At 37.6% G+C, this 22,587-nt stretch overlaps 1 protein-coding gene across 1 annotated transcript in view; it reads right to left on the reverse strand.

Annotated features, from left to right (window-relative positions):
• Positions 1-22,587, reverse strand: part of LOC129580583 (uncharacterized) — a 101,427-nt gene that overhangs the window by 42,170 nt on the left and 36,670 nt on the right. The window contains exon 3 of the mRNA XM_055471167.1: positions 12,537-12,814. Within this exon, the coding sequence (XP_055327142.1) occupies positions 12,537-12,730 (194 nt within the window). The 5' untranslated portion in view covers positions 12,731-12,814. The remainder of the gene's footprint in view (positions 1-12,536; positions 12,815-22,587) is intronic.

The raw sequence follows: 22,587 nt of genomic DNA on the forward strand, positions 1-22,587 counted from the left end.
AACAACGATTCCTCAACGACGACGCCGAAGAAAACAATAAATAAAACGGCCGATAAAAGAAAGTCAACCGAAAGTGGCAAAGCATGTGGATTGCGGAGAAAATCGGTGCCATCATTTTGTCGTCAGAGCAAAGAAAAAGGCAAATGAAATGCATGAATTCTCCATGCTCTCCGAACAGAAACGAAGACACGCAAAAAACAAATCAAATTCATACGTACACGCACAAATGCCATGTCGATTGCACGAATCACATAAATTCATAGAGACATTTTCCGTATTGTGTGTACCAAAGATTAGGTTGTGCGTCATGCGACGATCCCTGCTTGATGGACAATGTGTTTTTTTATTGCGGTTTTTTTTTCTCTGTTGTCATTTTATAAACAAGTGTAGGAAAAAAACGGACTAAAACACTTCTTCAGGATCAGCTGAATAAACATAAAAACACGTCGATGAAAATCAAGAAGATAAAATGGCCCTTGTACTGGAGCCAAACACTAGTTTTGTGTGGCTATGTGCACTCTTATTTGCACTATACTCGGCACAAGATAAATTATGATTTGAACACCGATTATCTGTTTCGGTGCAAAGCCAGACAAAACAATGTTCAAGTTAGAGTATAGAACAACCACTCGTTTTGGAGTGCTCATCGACGATGCTCATCGTAACACTATGAGAACGAGGCAGCATTTCCCCAGAAAATGCTTTTTATTTGGTAGCAACAATCCATCGCTCTCTTTTTCCCGGTTTATTCAAGCTGTTGATTTTCAAGGACCATAATTCATTGTTGTGCCAAAAAATTCTACGATGAAGTTAACATTTTTTTTTTTTGGTTATCTTTCTTCTGTGTATGTTTGTTACATGTTTTGCGCTCTGTTTCCACTTGATTCGGGCGATTTTTCAAACGAAATTGCTTTAAACGAGAAACGTTCGTTCGCATTTTTGACATTGAGATTCAATTTTAACGATTTCCGCTTGCTGTTCGTTTTTCGCATTTCTTTATTTTTGGGCAACGAGACTGCGAGTCCGTTTAGAATGTGAGTTATGTTATGAAATGTCAGAAGTTCATTAAGTTAATATTATTGTTTCGTTTTGAGAAGTTGATTTGTTTTTATTTGAAATGCTTTTGAATCGAAAACGGGGAACACTCATTTAGATTGGTTGACGTCAAGATTTCATATTTTTGGCAAACAATATTTTTGAGTTGGGAAAACGAGCCACTAAGCCATATCAGATTGATGGAAGGAATTTATTAGAGTGCCTTCTATACCCAAGTGGGCAAATAGACATGCTTTATGAACTGAATCAAAACGATGTGATAGAGCCGAAGTTTATGGGCTTATTCGATGAGATATTTTTAAACATTTTTTGACATAAATCGGCGACTTGGACTCTCTCTCTGTCTCTAGTTCACTTTGTTTGCGATATCGAGTGAAATAATGTTTCGTTGCTAATATTTTTCCGGCTGATTTAAAAATAAATATTGAAATTGGGGACATTTTTAATGTAATTATGATTATTATCTTCTCTGATTTGCTGGGCAAGTTTTCTTGCGATCCACTTGAAAAAAGTGAATTTACGAAATTAACTTTGACAAATTTCGTGGGCATCTTTTGATGACTGGCGACTATGTTAAGCACGTGTTGTGATCAAAGAAAGTCACATCGAAATCCAAATATTTGTCGACATTCCGCGGTACTGCTCAAATGGACGCGGACTGTGACAGCGTACAACATTTAAATGTGACATAATGGATCGTCGTCGTCGTCGTCGTCGTTACGCGAAACGCGATTTCATAATAAATTCGCCCCGAAATAATGCAAGAAAATGTCGATGTCGACATTTATAGCCACTCATCTTGAATGCTGCCAGCTCACTAAAGAGCATACTCTCATCTCGTGCAAATCCATTCGCACATTGAAATCTTATTTTCAAGAACTTTATCACTTTTGCATACAGAAATGCAAGCTCTAATTCGTTGCCACTTGCTCCTTTAATCCGTCCGTTTCGCATTTCACTTCGGCGTGTGCATTGCAGGTGGAATTTTCGTGTAAATTTCAAACGCAGTTCTACTCGTCTGTTGCAACCGATTTCAGTACTTGTATGCATAATTTAGTGCAAAATTGAGTGGAACTATGAACTACTTTCATCCACTTAATTTTCAATTTCAAACACAACATTGGCTGCACCAAACACACACACATACTTCAGTAAGTGGGTGAGCTACTGCTGTTGCTGCTGTTGCTACTGTTGCTGAAAAGGAGTTGAGTTGTGTCGTGTTGCATTCCGAATCGGTAGCAAGCGGAAATGTCATTTACGTTTGAGTAAATTTTATTTAAAAACTTTACATGTAGCACTTGCATGCAGGTTTCTTCGGATCACGTCGCCATCGTCGACCGATTCTCAGCATGTGCACATATTTGCTGCTGTGTAATCGGGCCAACCATTGCTATTGCATCCGGTAAAGCATAAGCACTGTGTGACGATGGAAATAAATAAATATTTGAATGAATGTGGGCAAGCGGTAATAAATGTTGCCAAAGAAAATAGGCGTCATTTATTCAGATTGTGTAGTTTATTTTGCCACAGATTACGTAGAAATTTTTATCATCTTGGAAAATGATTTGAAAAGTGCTGTTAATGTGAGCGAATGAATATATGGTGGAAGCAGGCAGAACAGGTGAATGTAATCAATGTACGGTTTCAATGTATTTTCCAGCAACATCTCATCGGTGCGTCGATGCACGAATGAGCAATGAACATAGGAAAATGAAAAACCATTTGAAATGAATGGGCAAATAAAAGAATGGAAATAGGAAAATGCACGATAAGAAATCAGTGGGAAATAGAATTTTCACAAAAGTTGAATCACTGCCATACACCACATCTTGAGCACAATTTTTTTTCTTCATATACGTGTGTTTGCTGCTTGTTCATAAATGTAAATTGAAAAACTTTGGCCGCAATTGCGACAGGGAAGAATGACATTGTTTCCACTTTGAATGCTCGCGAAAAGTTTTGATACCAACATTGATAAGAAGAGAGTCAGCACAATAGAACGAAATACGAAGACCATTATCTAATTTTTTTCAAATGTTCTATCACCGATCGGAAGCTAACAGGGAATTGTTACGTGAAAAAATTGATTATGAATAAACAATAATAATTGAATTCGTATCGAATGATTGACAGCAATGGTCAAGAAAATGCATATGCATTTATGTATGTGACAAATTTTGATATCATCGACCAATCATTCGGATTCTGTAAAATAATAAATTTAATTCGATTCAATCTTCTGGAATTCACATTTGCTTTTGACATTCCATAACGAATGACGGTATTTGACATTTTTCATTAAAAAAAATTGTTGGTTTGCTTTGAATAGTAAATTGGTTGTTTTCACATTTTTAATGAAGTACGTATAATTGAACAAATTCCAATTCATTTTATGAATTGATAAAATTGAACAGACTTTACAACATAACTTATTCGAAATCATCATAAAATTGAAATGTAATCCATTAAAAAGCTATTCAATTCCGACTTTCATTTTAATTGATACGAAATTCAGCCATATTTCATGTGGTTTCGGTCGCTTTATTTTGGAATCGTCCTTTTTTGTGTGTGAATGGACTTTTTGTACTCTTTTGCTCTCATTTTTTTTCTTCAACAAACAAAAGTTCAAATATGAATGGTTTTGTTGCATTCAGCGATGGTTCGAATGGCGCAACATGTATTCTGAAAAATCAACAAATTTACAGAGAAAAAAGCATCCCTTAATTACTCAAAGCTTAGAAAGTAAACGATGCAACCTTCAATTGAATTGAGTGAATGCTACGAAAAATCCGGAATCTAATGATGAGCGCAAGAGCTAACCGCTGGTCGGTAATGCATCCGTTTCTGTGTTTAATGACCGCAAAGAAAATCCTGTCAAAAAAAAATAGAGTATTCACTCTAACGTATTTACGTTTAAAAGCGAAGCCAGATAAAAAGCGAATGGATTTTTACAGGTCAAAAGAAATGTCGATTAAAATAACGCGAGTGAGAATGGATGAAAAGCGGGAGGAACCGGAAGATATGAAGGAACAGCTTAACCTTGAAAGACGTATCTATACACAAAAAAGGTATTTCCTTCAAAAGAAAAGAAGAAAGCATAGGCACAGTGAATCAATAGAGTCAGCTCTTTAATTATCACGTTGCAAAACAAAACAGAGCAATAAGAATCGGAGCAACGCTTTATCAGCGAGAAAATAATCCACCACGTTTTATAGTGACGGATGTGAGTTTGTTTGTTGTTAGTTGCGGTGAAGGTTGCATTCACGCTTCCATTTGTGTTGTGATGTGCGAGAATGAAATTTATCGCAAATCATTCGTTTTCCGGAAATTTGCTTCTTCGCTGGTCGGTTTTTGTCTATCCATCTCGTTTAGTTTGCGAAGACGAACGGAAAGGAAGGGCGATGCGTTGAAAAACCGCAAATGTGTGGGTGGAAACACACTTGAAGCAAATTGTGGCTGTTGCCTGGTAATCGATACAGGTGAATGCAAAAGGTTTGGAGTGTAGCACATGTTTCTGATGGAAGTTTGTGTACGGTGTGTGCACTGTGAACAAGACTTATCGTAATTTGTTATGCGTTTTCGGGAAATCGATGTGAATGCGGAATAAGATCAAATGCGAAACATTTACATACGAATGTCGAACTCGAAACAACAACAACAAAAAAACTTCACGAAGGATCGAGTCAATGGAGTGAATGGTGAGACACAAAACCCCCATTGGCATCCAATATAATATCGAGCAACTCAATACATTTAACCGCAGAGCACAGAAGTTCATGGAATTTTTGGGGCTTTACACTTCATTGAACACAATCAATGTATTTCCTCGTGTCTGTTTGACATAGCACCACCGATACAACTGTAATCCCGTACGTTTGCATCCGAAGAACTCAAAAATTTATCGTAATTTATTGGGAAACCGCAGCGTATATTAGGCCAAAATCGATGGCACAAGTACAGCATGTCTCATGTAATCGATTGGAAAAGTTTGCATTTGGTTCTCTTCTATATTAGATACGAACGACTACACCACTCTGTATTCAAGGTGTAATGGAGTCATGTTCAGGTCGACTGCATCGAAACACCCTGTAGCAAAATTATCGTGAGCTTACGCTTGCCGATTCAAAAGCAATTCTTCATTTTCATCAATAGATTTTCGCCATACCTTTTCGCAGGCTTAAGTTGGAGAACCATCTCTCACACACATACTGTATCCAAAACACTTCAGTGATTTTGAATCGGCACATGCGACCGCATGTCGAATACACAATCGTACATAAAAATAATCAAGTCAAACTCTCGCATTGCTCTTCTGTTCTTTCTTATCCGAATTGTTTTACCCTATTTTTTTACGATATGCGAATTGCCCGAATGTCCCGATGGATGTGAGTGTGAGGTGTGTGTGTGTGTGTGTATGTGTTTGCTGAAGGTATGGGCTTGGGCATCAATGTTGATTCTGCCAAAACAGCAGAAGTTTTGGTTACTTTCTGTGAATTTCGAAGCGTAGTAAAAACCGAGAACATTGACGAATATCGATAACGCGATTCATACCAAACGATCAATTGAATTACTGCTGCCTCGTCAATCATTCACATCTTTGGCCCCATTTGTGCAATGGTTTGTAATGGATTTGTATCCTTTATTTCTATTTTTCTTCCACTCTCTTTTGCTCATTCCATTTTTTTTTCGTATGCGACTTCTTTCGTTGTGATTTCGTTTCGTCTTGGTTTTTGATTTGTTCGCGAGTAAGTTTTTTCTCGCCAAATCTGTGATTTATCATTGCATTCGTACGGCGTGTTTTCGAAGTGCCATGAACAAAAAAATGTAAGTATTAGGGATTATTCGATTCTAATAATATTATATTCGAAATCAAAGCAACGAAAAATCAGGGTGAAATAAATCTGTGATTGAACGAAAATAAGAGCATTTGCTGAGCGAGAAAAAAAACAAATTCAAATGAAGTACGAGTATTTGGTGTGATTGGAAAAATGACGCCGCAAACTTAAGAAAGGAAACTAGATGGTTTAAATGTTCAATATATTCATATCCATATTCAGAAAGTAGCAGCAAAAAAGGCACGATGTTCACAAAGCTGAACAGTAGTTGACCTGTTTTCTTTTGAATAAAAAAAAGTTGAAGGAAAATTGTCTATTTTTGTTCCTCTTGACATAATTGGACTTTACTTTTTTTTGCGCTGTTCAACTTCAGACGCGCGCTCACTTTGAGCACGATGTAAGTACGACTGAAAAAAGCCATTCTGCTACTTTAGCATAATCTCTCTCGTTGGTTTTTTTTTCCTTCTGGTTTGGAGAAAGGCACTTCATGTCGCTGGAAACATGAAAAGAAAATCGGTCACTCCGTCACACCGTGGAAGAGAGGAGACAAAAAAAATCGTGAATATGTGAATGCAGAGCAGAAAAAAATTCTAAACCATTTAGGCTCAAGTGTTTGCTTTGTTGAAGACCATTCAACTGCTGCTGCTGCTGATACCATAAATTTCGTATGAAGGAGAAAATATGTGCAAGGCTCGAATGGGAAAAAGAGAGAGAGAGAGAGAGAGAGAGAGAGAGAAAGAAGCAGAAAAAATTGTGAAAAGAGTAACATTAACGTCATCCGTATTCAGCCCGAGCGGAAAATTCGCGCAAACGAAATGCCTCGCAGTCATATTGTGAACAAAGAGATAACAGCAGCAAATTTTCTGAATGATATGAATAAAAGAAAGAAATTGCACGTAATTTACAGCTAACAACAATCGAGTGGACTGAGAGCAAACTGACGCTTTTTTTCGGTTAAAATGTAATTACATTTTTTTTGTTTTACATTCCATTCCTTTTATTTCTTTTCCACATCAGTCGACACTTTTTAACGGACTTTTAATGTTTCATTTCACTTGATGCGAAACGTTTCCCTTGTTTTTGCTTGATGTCCCTCCAGATGATATCAGTCCACAGAAAACAGCACATTGTTCTCCTTTCATTTTCTTTGCATTTTAAACCTTTCGCCATTCGGAAAAAAATCAAACAAAGGAATATCGCTTCATCCTTTTTGGATGCAACAAAATATATCCTAGCACATAGCATTCATAATGTGCCGACCAGATTAAAATAATTTTATTACAGATTTTTGTGTGTGTGCATCCCTACAACACGATGAACCGAAATAGCAAAATTCCGCAGAGAATATCGCTTGACAGCCAAGCACCGGTTCGTTGTGAATCACAACTTGTGATTTTATTAAACGGTTCGCACGAAACTGTGACTGGCACAAGGATAATCCTATTAGAACGAGCGAGAGTGGAAATAATCCGATTGGAAATTGGAGAGTTTCGATCTATTGAATATAACTTACTTCTCGATACAACTCGATCAGCTGTTTGATAGCCATGACATTAATTCCGATGGAGAAGCCACTTTCAGAACAGTCTCTGGCATGGATATTATGAAGTAAGCAACGACAACTTTTTTACGTTACTCACATAGCAAGCTGTTTTTCCCGAGCAAATTGAATTTCCCTTCTTTGTTGATGTGAGGTCACTCACCCTTTATGCATCCCGCTTATGCACTTACAAAAAGGAACACGAATTGAATTCGCTTTTAAAATTTCGCAATAACTCTCTATGAATACTAATATTCACGATGTTCATCAACCTAACGTGCCTATTTTAAATTATTTCGCACTTCGCACTTACGTTTCCGCTCGTTGCATCGGGCTCATTGAAGCGAACCATTTAAGATGATTAAGTTCCTTCGAAAAACAATAAGCACGATATTGAACGAAGAATATTTTTAAAGAACCCAAATCAAAATGGAAGGCTTCATAAGCGCAAAGTTTTGAACGACATTCTAGGTTTGGTTTGTTGGTTTTGAGTCGCATTAACTTGAAGCATCTATTTTTAAAACGAAGCAAAGTTATAAATATTTTCATCATTTTCACCATGAAAGGCATTTTTTTTCTCCCTATTATTCCGCATTCCGATTTTCAACATTTATTCCAAGTTCTCGTCGCCAAGTGAATGGTTGTGTTCGTGGCTGAAAGAGTGCGTTTGTAAACGTTCCAATACACTTGAATGACTCTTTGGCTTGTGCTTTCAAGCAATGTCGTTCTTCATCATTGTTCGTCGATTCAGGATTTCACAAAAAATGCGTATTTTTTTTGGTTCAACATTAAAATGTGAAATAATCCGTTCGTCTTGCCAGTCACGAAACAAAGTAATCCAAAGAGAAATAAAAGTTTTTTTTTCTGTGGTTTGTGGTTTGTGCTTTCAAATTGTTTGCTCTTTTTTGCTCAGTTCATTTGGAGTTCGCTTTGTTCTTATCGATTGTGCAACTGAGAGACTGTCACAGTTGATTCAGTACGTTTGACGCTCGCACACACATACCCTCTCCTACGACCATAGAGCTTCATCGATCTCCTCTGTTCAACTGTGAACAACAAAACTTATCCGTTTCATCCGTATTATGAAAGAATGAGGAAAATTGCACATATCTTTCTAACGAACCGAAACAATGTCTCACGACAGTATATTTGATTTCAGTCCCTCGGGGAAATGGATGATTTTTGTTTCCATTTCCTTTGGTCAGTTTTCGTTGAATACCAACTCGTCACTTTTATCCGCTTCGTCTCTGGAGCAATATATATTTTCGTATCGTTCAACATTGCCTTTGTCGCACCGAACTGGAATGTCACTCGACACGTCGAATTTTGAATGATGGGCGACAATACTTTGGCTGAACATTTTCAATGTGCGGTGTAAATAAAAGTCGATTTTCCAATCGATGAACACTCTTCCTCCGACTCATCCTCTGCCTCACTGAAAAGAATTTTCTCCATTTTCCTTCTGGCGTTACGAAAATTGGCAAGAGAGAATCAGAAGCAAAAAAAAGTATAATAAATTTGCCGCTATTGTCGTCATTGTAATCGAGTCGGTTTTGATAAACACATCCGTTATATTTTGTGAGTTATCTCGTCACATACACGATGCGTAACAAAATGACTTTAGTGTGGCGTTCTTGCGAAAATGAATTTTTTTCTGCCTCGTCGGAACGATTTCTCGGTAAATCGAGAATCAGAAGATTGAGAAACGGATGTATCATCTCGTAAAAATACCGTAAATTTCCCGCCGATGTCCGGCAACAATTGCTGTAATCGAGTTGAAAAATATGAACTGACCCCAAAATCGAATGGCATCGAGTGTAATGTATTGTTGGTGTCCGTATCAGGTTTCAACAATATTTGGACGCCGATGTCGATGAAAAGCTATCAACAACAAGAAAAATCGTGCACGCTTTATTTAACTTCATTGCTTTTGTAACGACACATTTTGATGAAAATGTATTTTCGACAAGACATAACGAGTGTCGTTCGCAGACCCACACAACTTACATACAAACTATAAATTCGTTTGAAATAAGCTAGAATAAGCTAGAGAGTGCCTGAATTCAAAGTCGCTCACCACAGCTTCTGAATCCATTTTATCATATCTCAATTTTGATGTGACGCATACACTGCCGCCCAACTCAAATGGATCGTTTTGTCTGCTGATGCGTCAAGAGCGCATCAAAATCAAACATACATTTCATTTGAAGCTTCGTAGATTTTCCACGAATAACGAACAATGAAATAATGTCAAATGTGAGTCAACTGTTTTTTCGGTGGAAAATTTTGCATAGAAAATTCATGACACCGTACTCATTTGCGACAGAAACCTCTTTGTGCGCTCACGCTCACACACACGCACACAAATCCCATCGAAAATGAGTTTGGAATTTCAATATCATTTCGCCTATGTATGCATTCGTTTGCTACTGGAATTCATTCTATAAAATGGCATGTCACCGAGAAAACAAACGGAACAAATGCATGGAGTGGTGAAAAGAGAGCGAACGATAGAGTTGAAGATACGAAATGATTTCATTGTAAATGTTAAAACTTAATTAAGTATTGAAGTTCATGTGGCGAAAAATGCAATTGCTCGAATTAATTAGAATGGGGAAAAAGAGCAAAGGAACAAGAGAGACAGAAAGAGAGCGCACAGAGAAAACGGAATGTTTTTGACATTTTATAATTTTCATGTGAAACGCACAAATACTTAACATTCTTTAAAAATAAATTGCTCGCATAAAAGACACTTGATTACATTGTCTCGTGTGTATTTCATTGTTTGAGCCAATTCAGCGCTAGTTTTGCAAATATATATATACGTAGATTGTGTTATATATACACGGAATTGATTGAAATGTTTTGCCTGCATGATTTCATTACATCTGGAAGGCACTTGCAGCATGTTTTATTGTGCTTAACTTTTGAGCCCAACCATGTTGCACACTCTTTTGCCTCCGTTGCCACAGTAAAATCGTCGTTCTATAACATCAACCTCAACGCTGATGCAACGTAAGTTTTTGTTGTGTGAAATGATTTTCAGCTGGATTTACGATCCAGCAACGCCAAGGGAATTGAATGGAATGCTGTCAGAATGGAATAAATTGTTGACGAGAAAAACGTCAAGGAAAAATGACTTATGTCAATAAAATAGTGAATCAAATTGAGCGAACTTGTAGCAATAAATAAAGTTCGTAGTGTTGACGGTGCTTTACAAAGTCTCGAGCTGAACAGAAAGCAAAAAACCTCTTATGCAGTTTTTTGAGAATACCATGTCCATGGTTGTTTTAAAATGTGCATGAATTATTCGAAAATAAATGCTTTGTGAACTTTTGAGATCAGGTCTAGTTTGTGGATGTATGTGTGAGCGTGTGTGTCTAGGTTGTTGTTTGCTATTTCCCGTATCATGTATTTGGCGTTCATATATTTGTAGAAAGAAGGCAGTCAAGCAAAAGGAAAATATACACATAGAACTTTGCGATTAACCTTTGATAACAAGCCAGAGAGGGAGACAGAGACTATTAGAACAGATTGGAGGTAATTTTCCGATGTCTTGTATTGTGCACACAGAAAAAGCGTCACGAAATCCATGAACTGAATCGAATTCCCAGCAGACTCTTTTCGGAGAAGGTAAATAGAAACACGAAAGATTCGAGTGTTTTTCATTGTGTTGTTCATCGCGCATCGCATCGCGAGACTGGCGTCGAGAGCATCAGCTACGGATTGGTTTTTGTTTATTTTCTCAATTCAAAGGTCACATAGTTAAGTTTGTATGGGTAGTACGGAATATATATCGGAGTCAACATGTGCGATGAATTAGTTTCAATGGACTGAGCTGTGCGATTTTTGTAAGCACACAACTTAAAATATGCCCATGGTGCCTACGGTGCTTTTGATTTGATAACATTTTGTACATCGGGTTGGCAGATAAATAAACAAACCCAAAATAAATGTGCACGAATAATAATATTGTTGGACAAAATCAGGCGAATCGAGCTCTATCTTCTCCGAATTTAAGCAATGTTTGATTTTTGTGCAAATTCGCCAGCAACCAAGACATATAACACCGAATTTCGTATTGAAAGAATGGGAGAGAGTATAACAACAAAATCCAACAAAATCTTTCTGCGGATGTGATGCATAAATCATAAATCCGAATTCCCAATTGAATTTAAGCTGTGTGTACTACAGTGCTCTTTCAATCTCTTTAATTCGGTAACTTTTCGCAACTAACTTCGTCGAATTCGAATCGAAGGATCGACAACAATTTCAATGTGATGCAAAAGAAACCGATGCAACTTTGAAAGAAACATCTTGTACGAAGAGAGGGAAAAAACAGCCTTTGGATGTAGCATTCCCGAAATGTCAATTTCTCCATGGATTTCTGGCTGTCGAAAAATTTGAATGCAAATATTTCATGTTTCATGTTTCATGCTTGAGTGCATCAGATTGCAAACAAAGAAAGCCACAAAGAGTTTTGCTTCCAGATACTGTCAGAAAGTTTTCTGAAAGCGCCAACAAAAATGCCATTGAATATGCCACAAAAATTGAAAGTGTCCAAAATTGAGAGTGTACGAAAAAAAGAAATGAAGCAAATATTCGATTTGTTGAAAGGCAAAATGGCTGTAAAAGAATTGAACAAAATTGATTGGCGCAACGGGATATTGAAGACGAGAAAAAAACATGTGTGGTATTCAAAGAAATTTCCCGCGCTGCCATCGTTCAAACTGTCGAATTAGTACGTTGCATCTCAAGACATTTTAATAACCATTTTATGGGAAATCACATTTCAATGCCATGCTTTGATTGAATTACTGTCGCTCGTCTAGCCTCGAATGTGAACGAATATGTTCAGAAGAGAGAAAACGCAATTTCCTTAAACTTCCTGCAGGCGCAAATTCTTTTCCCCTCGACATAAAATGTGGTTTACATTACGAATTTGTGTCATAAAATTAATTTCTCGGTTTTATGAATGAATTTCTTGGCAACGCACACTAAAATGCCAAGGAATATTTCAGCATATGCTGAGGCAAAAACATCGAAAAAATACAGCCGAGAACAACAAAGTAAAATTAAGATGCAATTGATGCGCAGACACTTACTTGCAGTAGTAGAGACGACCTTCTTTAGTCGCGTGCACGGTCCAACCGTCTTTGAGCGTATCTTGAATTAAATCCAAATAGCGCGTCACTTCGTCCGATGCGAGAATTGTCGGTGGTGGTGGCGGCATTTTCGACATATCGCTTATGTGATATACATGATCGACGCCCATATGTTGACCCGATTGCAGCAACATGACTAATTGATGGCTGTCGCCTCCTTTTTACATGTATGCGATATAAAACCTTCGCTCCACTCAATCGAAATTCGACGCGTCCATCTGAAATTGACACAAAACAAACACAACAAATTAACGTTTCGTTCGTACGTTCGTTAGTTGACAACATGTACTATATAAATAAACAATTGCACATAAAATATGTAATATAAAATTGGTTAAAATTCATTTTGAAATTAACACATTTGCAATTCAGCTGTCAAAACGTGACACAATTGAACAAAAACCCCGATACGAAAATCCAGTTTACCGATCCATGCAATAAAGCAAATAAATGCCGAACTAGAGTGAAATCGAGCCTACATCAATGCGGTGCGAATTTGTTAATAATTAAATGACACACAATTTGATTGATTATAGCTTAAGCAAATAGCATTTGTACAACGGAGCGTTTGGACCTTCACAAAAATTGCTCGTAATCACGTAAATAAACAATGTTTTTGGTCATAGATTGTGTTTGCCTCGCAGTCACGACCGACCAAAACGTATCCGATATTTCGGAAACAGAGAGGAAGAAGAAAGAGGCGAACAATAGATAATCGAGACTTTTCTGATCATCTCATTTTCTCGAACAGCTCGAACGAGACGTTTCAATGGCAGAAAAAAAATTGCACGGATAAATTCGAAACCTTGATGAAGAACATATCGATTCAGAATGAATGTCAAGTTGTCAATCCAAACTTATGCTCATGCCGCTTCGGGCGAATTTCATTTCCACTACTTTCGGCTGAATAAGATATGTGTAGTTTATTATACATTCAATGAAATTTACTTCCATCTGTGCAACTAAATTCAATTTCTAGCATTAAAACATTCATCGTATGTTCGCTCGTTTGCTCATTCGTTGTATATATACAGTATACTGTTAGCTCATCAATCATTTCCGCGTTTGTCTTCTTTCATTTCATGTTGAAGCAACCACAAATCACAATCGAAACCAAAATCGTATTAAAATCGGAAAATTTGTATTTATCAGTGATTTAATTGACTTTATTATTGATCGATTTGGCTTTCCCTCCAGAGCTCTCCCTCAGAGAAAGAGAGAACAAGAGAGAGGTGGAGAAGGAGAGAAACAGTGGTGGAACACATTAACATTGTGTCTGAAAAACTGTGTGGCTAATTTGAAATCAATTTGTGTCTGTTTCTATGTTGAAACTACATAAATATTTCCCACAAAATTGGTTTAAATTGTCACGTCAACTATCAATTGAAGTGAATAAAATGGCTCACCATCTCCCTCGTCTCTTTTCACCGTCAACAATTCCCGGCAATTATCATGTTTTGTGTCGAATTTATTACTGCGGCTTTTGCAAAATTCAACAATTCCAACCGGTGCAATTCATATCTCTGTCTCGGTTCTGTTCAAATTCATGGAATAAAGTCATAAAAAGATGATACGGGCACGCACACAAGCAGCAACACAGCAAAACTGTTGCAAATTCGTGCTTGCTTGCACAAACCGAGCGATAGAGAGAGAGAGCGCGCTTGAATGTGGTTTTGTGGTCGTAGCAAACATGAATAAATAATGTCACAGCCATATCGCTGATTAACATTATATTCGCGACACAACCAGCCAAAATAAAGAATCAGACGGGCAAAAAACTATAACGGGAAATACAGTACCACAAATATTCGGTACTCTTCGCCAATGTCTGCTCAACTATCTGATTAATTTTGAGCGTTATTTTTTTTCGGTTCGGGCTGTGGCAAAACTTTTGCTATCACGCATACTATTTATTCTGTTTTTTTTCGGCGGCGAATGCATGAAAAATGAATTATGCCCATGTTATCTGACCCAAAGCAGCTTGTGTTGTGAGTGTGTTTGCTGGGTTTATGGCATAAACTTTATGCTGTGAATTGCCATTTTTCTTCATATTTTGTAAAAATAAAATTACAAAATGGTTTCGAGTGAGTTGCGGAAAACAATAAAAACGTTTTATTAAAGCGGCGTTTTTTATTTGTTGCTGGTGTGACGGAAGCGCGCAATGGTTTTTTGTAGCGAATCGAAGCAGTTCTCAACATTGTCAATTCGCTTAGCCACATTCGTTTGCACGGAGCACAGCACACACACACACATGTCGTGCAAATGGCAAACATTCACACGAGAATAAAATGTGCTGAATGTTTCATGGATTCTTGAAAGAAAAAACACACTTTGAATAGATTTCGGTATCGCAAATTGTATCGAATTAGAAGAAAGGAATGAATGAAAAAAAAACCTGATCACGATCTGTATTTGCAAGTCACGAATCAAAAACGCTGAAGGAAGCTCGTAATAGCAACGGTCGTTGAGATGCAAATCAAGCAACAACAAAAAACGCAACATCAATCATAGATTTTTAATGAGTTTTAAGAGCCCATTATCATCCGGAGACTTACTTGCTTTGAAATATAATAATTTAGTCGCAATATTTACTCATTTTTCTGTTGTTGTTGCCGGTATTCGATTCTGAGTGCGTTCATTATGTACACAGCAAATGCAATGCTAAATATACTTTGACATATTTAATTATAGCGTCGATCTTTTTTCGTCTTGTACTTTGCTGTATGGGTCTCGTAATAATGCAGTTAATTTCATTCTTGCATTGTTTTGCTTGTTCAACGCTGGAAAAATGGATTTTCGCATTCGAAAGAAAAAGCACTCAAATTGAACATGACACGAGTGCAAGCGAGATCTCTTACGCTGTGTGAACTAAAACTCTGATTATTACATTATAATCTCGGGATCTCTCGTGCTCTCGAGACTCGACGTCGTGTTGTTGTTGTTGTTTTTCATTTTTTGTTTGTTTCGCTCTGTTCTGTGTGTACACGGTGCCGTCAGTAACAATTTGTTTGGTTCTGCGTTATCATTTTAAATAATGTTACACGTTTCTCTTATTAACATCTTCATTTGCACTCACACACTGGCTGGTCGACTTTCGCCTGGCGCGGCGTGTACCAAATACGATTGTTGTATTTTCGTTGTTGCACTTAATTTCATTCAGCGAACAAGCAAGCAACTTTACGATATTAAACACATAACTTGATTTCGTATTGTGCACTGTGTGTTCTGTGGCGCACACACACTCACGGGCACATACACACATAATCAGTTCGCGCACGAAGAAATTGTGACGCAAACGTTATGTTATATTATAGAATCGCGCGCGCGAATGGAAAATGAAAATGCCGGCATCAAAAGAAATAGAAGCGACTTGATGGTACGAGCTGTCGTCGTCGTCGTCGTCGTCGTCTCTCGCAATGTGATCGGTAACTTACTTAATGTATGCTTTGTGTATATATGTATGTTAAGAGAGAGAGAGAGAGAGAGATAAAATCTAATGTATTCGGTTTTTCTTTTTTTCAATGGCGTAACATCGTTTCGTTTTTCATTCACTCACTCTCTTGGGGGCTCTCATCACTTTCGATTTCAATATATGCGCGTCGCTCTTTTCGGTTCTGTTCGACTTCTTCTCGGTTCAAGTATTTGGCCCCGTCGTAGTCATAACAATCATGGGAATTTCACACATTGTTTCTTCATTCATTTCTTAATTTGGAGGCGCCAAGTCGTGAAAACGAGAGCAAAATCCGATTCAATGCTGCATCAAATGAGCTAAATCCTCCTTGATTTAGTAGATACGACCCGAAATGTAATGGCACGTGGAAAGGAAGTTGACTTGACATTTCTGTTCGGTCGGGTGTTTTACTTTGTAATTCATTGACGCTACTACTGACGTACAAAATGGAATTGACTTTTGCCAACTTCATACCAAATAAACGAAACGAAAAATTATAGCCAATTTATTAAATAACCCATTGTTTGTATCACAGTGTGGCTGCCATGTGCTATTCGCCAAATTAAAGTACATTTTCTCACCGAAAACAAAAATTGGATTCATTGCTATTATTCTCTTTTATTTCGCACTGCGTGTTATGCCATTTAATGGCTTGATTTGAACAAATGACGAATACAAAATTTGTCGGTCGTTTGAATAAATCAAAATAGTACGCTGCACGACACACACTCATTCACAATATCGCCCATTCTGGACAGCATTTTAAACACATTTCTGTCCAATCCAAAACCGACTACAAAGCACGCAAAACAATTCATTAATTATCTAACCGTTGTAAAAATAACAATCAACTTCCTACATCGCATTTCATGGCTAGCCACCGTTAGTATGTATCGGTAATTGTTTTGGGCCAAAGCAGAATAAAAAAACTTCTACACTTTGTTTGTTTGTGTTTTCAACGTGTGTGTGTGTGTGTGTCGATGTTGTTTTTTGGGAAAAAACCGTAATTTTCATTTGTGTTTGTTTAGCCACTTTGAACCTCTATCTCTCTCCACATGCAAACTTATTCATTAGCGAAAAAAATGACCATTTGAATATAACAGGCAGATTCGATGTACGCTCGATGCTATGACGTCAGTTTTCAGAATCATTTCCAGAACGCATTGTTTGTCTAATGAATTTGTTGGCCGTGTTTTTGTGTTTGTCGTCCATTTTTGCACGCTGTTGAGAGCACATTTCGCTTTATCAATTTTTCGGTTAGAAAAAGAAGGAAAAAACGTTTCGTGTAGCATGCTTGTCATGTACAGTGATTTTTTTTTGCATCTTTTAATGATGGCCGAATGTAAAACATACGCGTCACAATGGTGGAATGGCTCAATTTACAATTTTGGGACTTGTTTTTCGAATGTCGTTCTTTCATTTTCGGCGATTTTCTCTCTCTCTCCCTCTCTCTCTCTCTCAGCCGCTGCATGTAGGAGTCGCAAAGCACACAGCTCTCGGCATTCGATCAGAGTTTCGAATATTCAAATTTCAATTTACATGCAAATTGTTTTGTTTGTTGGTCCGATTTAGATGACTTTTTTTTGGTGCGTTGTTTGGCTACGTCGGTATATGGCTAGATTTCAGCACCAGTTGTCGTAATTGTTTTACCAATGATTTTTTCACTTCTGAATTTTACGGATGCGGAACTATCCCATTACGGTTTGTAATTTTTCATCTCTATTTTTGGTTGAAATGACATTCCAATCTCCGTTTATCTCACTTTCTGTGTGTATTTTACTTCAATTCTCTTGTGTGACTGCTGCTGCTGCCGTTGTGTTTTTCGTTGTTGATGGCCCATTGCCGTAATTTATGACAGCATTTTGTAGTTTTCAATAATTCTCAATTTTGGCTCTTTTTTGCCTCGACTTCAAAAACAATGGTTCATTTCAACTTTATCGATCATTGTTTCACCCGAAATTGAATAAAAACCATTGTCTCTCTCAAGTACTTGCGGGAGAAATGAGGATATTTCAAATAGTTATTGTTGTTGGAGCAACTCCTTTAACTTTTCTCAAAAAAAAACTTGGTTCCAATAAACGTGATTCCGTTTCGAAAATGTCTTCCTGCTATGGATTATGCAATGACGGTCAAATGTGCATACCTTTTCGTGTTTTTCATGCCGCAGCAATAGTTTTCGACAATGTTACACAGTTCGGTTTGTCGAGAAAAAAAAACGAGTCGAGATTGTTAAAGTTTCCATTCTTTTTCGCTTTGTTCGAACTATTCGATTGCCACTTGGACTATTTATTCGTGTGTTTGGGTGGTGTGCCATGAACGAACTACCACTTGAAAATAATGTCTTGAGTTTGTGAATCTTTTGTCATAAAATTAATTGTTGAATCGTCGCGTTCACGCAGGCCAAGAATTTCAAGCTGCCATAAAACGGCACTAGTGCCATTTAGTTAATATTGAAAAGAATAGAATGAAATGCGAACGTAAAATGAAAGCGAGTATAAAATCTCGCACCACATCTCAATCTCAACCAAGAGAAAAAAACGTGAAAGCCATTATCAGTTGGCGGAGTTCATGTAGAATTTGGCCACTTTACCAGTTTCGAAAAGCAGTTGTTGTACGAGGGAGAGCACTTTCGGGCGTAATTAATATGATTGCTTCACTTGAAACTACATTTTTACTGCAAGGTAAAATGCACTGAAATCTATATATATTTCAACGGCACTGCGAACACACAACACACTCGAATAGGGAAATTTTCTGATTTTCTACGTTCGTTCAAACGAATCAGATGAAGAGAAAAAAAACATGTTGGAATCGATACGCTTTCCTATTTGATATTCTCATGAATTTTTTTTCGTTTTTATTAGATATTTCGCATTTTCATTACGTTGCCGAAGTCGTGAGTACTTCAGAGAGAGAGCGAAAGCAAAATGTTATAGATACCGTCGGAGATCCCCATCGGATTGGGTAGTGGCGGCAGCAGCAATACAATAAATTCAAATCTGGACATTCGAATGTATTCGGCTCAGTAATTTATGTGATTTTAATGCGGGAAGCCTTCAAAAACATACATGCCGCCCAGTAAAAAAAAAGAGCCCAAAGATAGCACGAATACCAATAATTTCCATTCTTAAAACGAGGTACAATTTGGAAGTTATGTATTCACAGTGAAGAGAGAGAGAAAGAAAGAGGAAAAACGGCGACGAGCGAAAAAGTACCAAATTTAAAATAATGTTGAAAGCATCATAAATATTATGGGGCTGCCGTTACCGCGGCACGAGAGACGCAAACGTAATCTCTCTGCGTACACCCAAACAAACAAACGAGCGATTCATTCAAAACAATGAGCGCATAAATCGTTGAATTGTTATTTTAAAAGCGAGAATCGGACATTTGACACTAGAAGAGCGAATTTGATATCGAACAAACCGTTGAGCGAACAAACCAATGATTTTAAGCGGATTCCGCGGATGCGTTTCTCCAAAGATGAAACAGAGAAAGGAAAAATAATAATAGCCAAATCGTCAAATCAATTGGAACAAATTTATTATTATTGGATTGAAATGCAATGTAAATAAATGCGCTGGCTACGCGTCGTGTCTGTCGATCATGGTCGCATCATTCATTCCAATCAACAGAGAGATGATATTTACACGCCAGTTTAATTGACGTTCATTGAAATTTATGCTTTATATTATGTATATCGTTTCAAAATGCTTGTTGATATTTGATGAATTCTCGATGTGTAATTTCCCCACCGTCGCACGCGCATTTCCATTCGAAACGGCTTCGAATTTCCGATTACACAACAATAAAACCGTTTAGCAAATCATCCGCGCGCTGACAGGTTCCATATTGTTGGCTCGAACGATAAACCGATCAGATTAAGCGAAAATAATATTTTGTAATCAGTGAACAAAAGCCCTCGTTTTGTGGTTTCGTTTCGCTTATATTTACAATTACGGTCTTTGATTCAATCAAGCGCTCGTTCGGCACATTGAACGCAACAGTCTTTTTTTGTATGCTGTGTTGTTGTTGTTGTTTTTTCTGTTTTGTTACTGGTTTTTGGGGCTTAGCTTGGTAATGAAATTTAATTTTGAAAACATTTTTGTTTTTGTGCGCCATGAAATGGAAATAGTTTCGATGATACGTGCATGTATCATCATCATTGCGACTCCTCTTTGAGTTGGTTATTTCGGTTTTATTTTATTCATTGCCATATTGATTTGATGCCTTTGTTTCTTTTCATTCTGAGCATAGCGCAGTGCATTTCCACTCGGTTGAACGACGCATAGCACGTGCTTTGGATCTCTAATTAAATGTTCCGTCATTCCACAGACGAAACCCCGGGCAACGTGCACGCAAAACTAAATGCGGTTTTCATTATATATTGCTGACATTTATGCATAGTCGATTCATTGGAGTGGAAACCACGGAATTTATTAGTTTATTTGCACGCAGGGAAAAATGGTCTTCATCATCGAGAAATTCGCTTTGAATTGGATTTTCAGTTCCGTGGAAAATGCACAATTGTTCTCGAGAGGAGTGAGCACTGGTAATTAATTTCACAAAAACAAACTCATAAATGTTCGCTGCTGCTTGATGGAACTAAGTTTCTTTGTCTCCAATTCCATTTAAATGGCATGTTTCGGTAGGCATCTAAAAAGTGCCCATTCTTCGCTTTAACATTTACCAAAAGTGCGATTCAAAGTTGATCCATCCACGCAATGTAGCACTTTCCACGAATATGTGGGCCGTGAATGGTTTCCGTTGGTCGCTAGCCATGTCTAGCGCATCAAATTTCAGTTTGTTTATGCATGCTGAGTTCCAAACAATTCATCTCGCTTCAAACAACCAAATTTAATATATTTTTTATGGTTTGTTTGTTTGTTTGTTTGCTTGTATTCAGCACGTTTCATGCACGCACTGTTCCACGGATGACCTTTGTACTTGCCAGTTTTATTAGTTCCGATGCACTTCACACTCAAACTAACACTCGCATTTCCCATGCAATTGCGCCTCGTACGCTTGAAGTACCATTCCCATTTTAGTGTATATTTTGAGTTGGAGTCACGTTCAAACAAAGTTGGTGTTGCATTTGAAATTGAATCATCTTGTCATCGTGCGCGCGGAATGTTTTCTCTCTTCGCATGGAATGCAATCAAATGAAAATGCCAGCATCTGGACGAAACGAAGCAGAACCGTATAACAATGGCATTGCCAGGAAAAGTGAGCATTTTGATCTTCTATTTGGGAAATTCCAATTGAAAGAGCGCAATTGAATGATTTGCCATCGTCCAGATGCATCCACTTTTAATCATCGTCGGCTAATAGGATTAATGTATTTGAGCGTCCAATTGAAATTCGTAAGCGTCGACCACTCTTTTATCTCACCACCACCACCACCACCTCTCCCCCCAATCCAATTGAATACCAAATTCAAAACCGTTCCGTTGCTCTTGTTTTCTATCTTATCACATTTACCAGCAGCAGTTCACACATTTTCACCAGTGCTTGTTTTTTTGTCCCGTTTCTTGGCTCTATTTTGTAATCTAAATGAACAGCATGTCTTCGCTTGGCCATTGCCAGTAAATTCAGTGGTTGTGTTGTTGTGTCAACAGTTTATGTATTGTTTCGAGTGTTGAGAACTCAGCTGCAGCTGAACCCAGTTTTATTCCTTGCATTATAGAATTGCATGCATTAAATTACTTGCATCTTTCTTGTCGTCATACAAACAAACCGGAAAAAATTGTTCGCGCTTTGTTTGAGCAACTTGAACGCTTGGAACTCTTCTTGTGCTCGATGCACAGAGCCTCATACAACTGTGTAAAATTTAATATTCGGGAATAAAATCTTAAGCCATTCATCGTCGTCGTCGTCACCAGAATATATATAAAAGATTCAAAGGGTGAAAAGAAGAGAACAAAAAGTCCGAGGAAAACAGAAACTGGGACGAATTGACTAGAAGTGGATGATTGTGTCGCCATCGAATTAATGTGCATCTTTTGTCTTTTCTTTTTGTTTGCCTCAATCCGCCGACAAAACGTTAGCACAACTGCAAAACGATCAACGATTCGACAGCCATCGGCAGCAGCATCAGCAAAGTGTGGACTCGAATATCTACAAGGATTTTTGGAATTGCATAAAATTTCACATTGCATGAACACTGATGGAAATATTCACACATCGTTTCATTCGAAATATTAACACGTTGTATTTATTTTTTTTCTCGCTCGTCTTTTTATTATTCCACCGACGAGATGGTGTGGCAGCTGAACTATGAACACATCGAAATAACTGAATAGTTTTTGCTAACACAGCGAAAAACACGCTAGCACAATCGATTTGAAGTGCACAGAACAAAAATGGGCGAGAGATATGATGTCGGCGCAAAGTGTAATGTGATCTCATGTTACAGCGGATATTTTTACGAGCAAATAGTGAAAAGATAACTCAATTTGAACGGTGAATGGAGAGAGAGAGAGAGAGAGAGAGAAGAGAGAGAGAGAGAGAGAGAGAGAGAGAGAGAGAGAGAGAGAGAGA

This window comes from Sitodiplosis mosellana, unplaced genomic scaffold (assembly GCF_009176505.1).
Source record: "Sitodiplosis mosellana isolate CC-2019 unplaced genomic scaffold, AAFC_SMos_1.0 Smas_scaffold_1, whole genome shotgun sequence".
Lineage (NCBI taxonomy): Eukaryota > Metazoa > Arthropoda > Insecta > Diptera > Cecidomyiidae > Sitodiplosis > Sitodiplosis mosellana.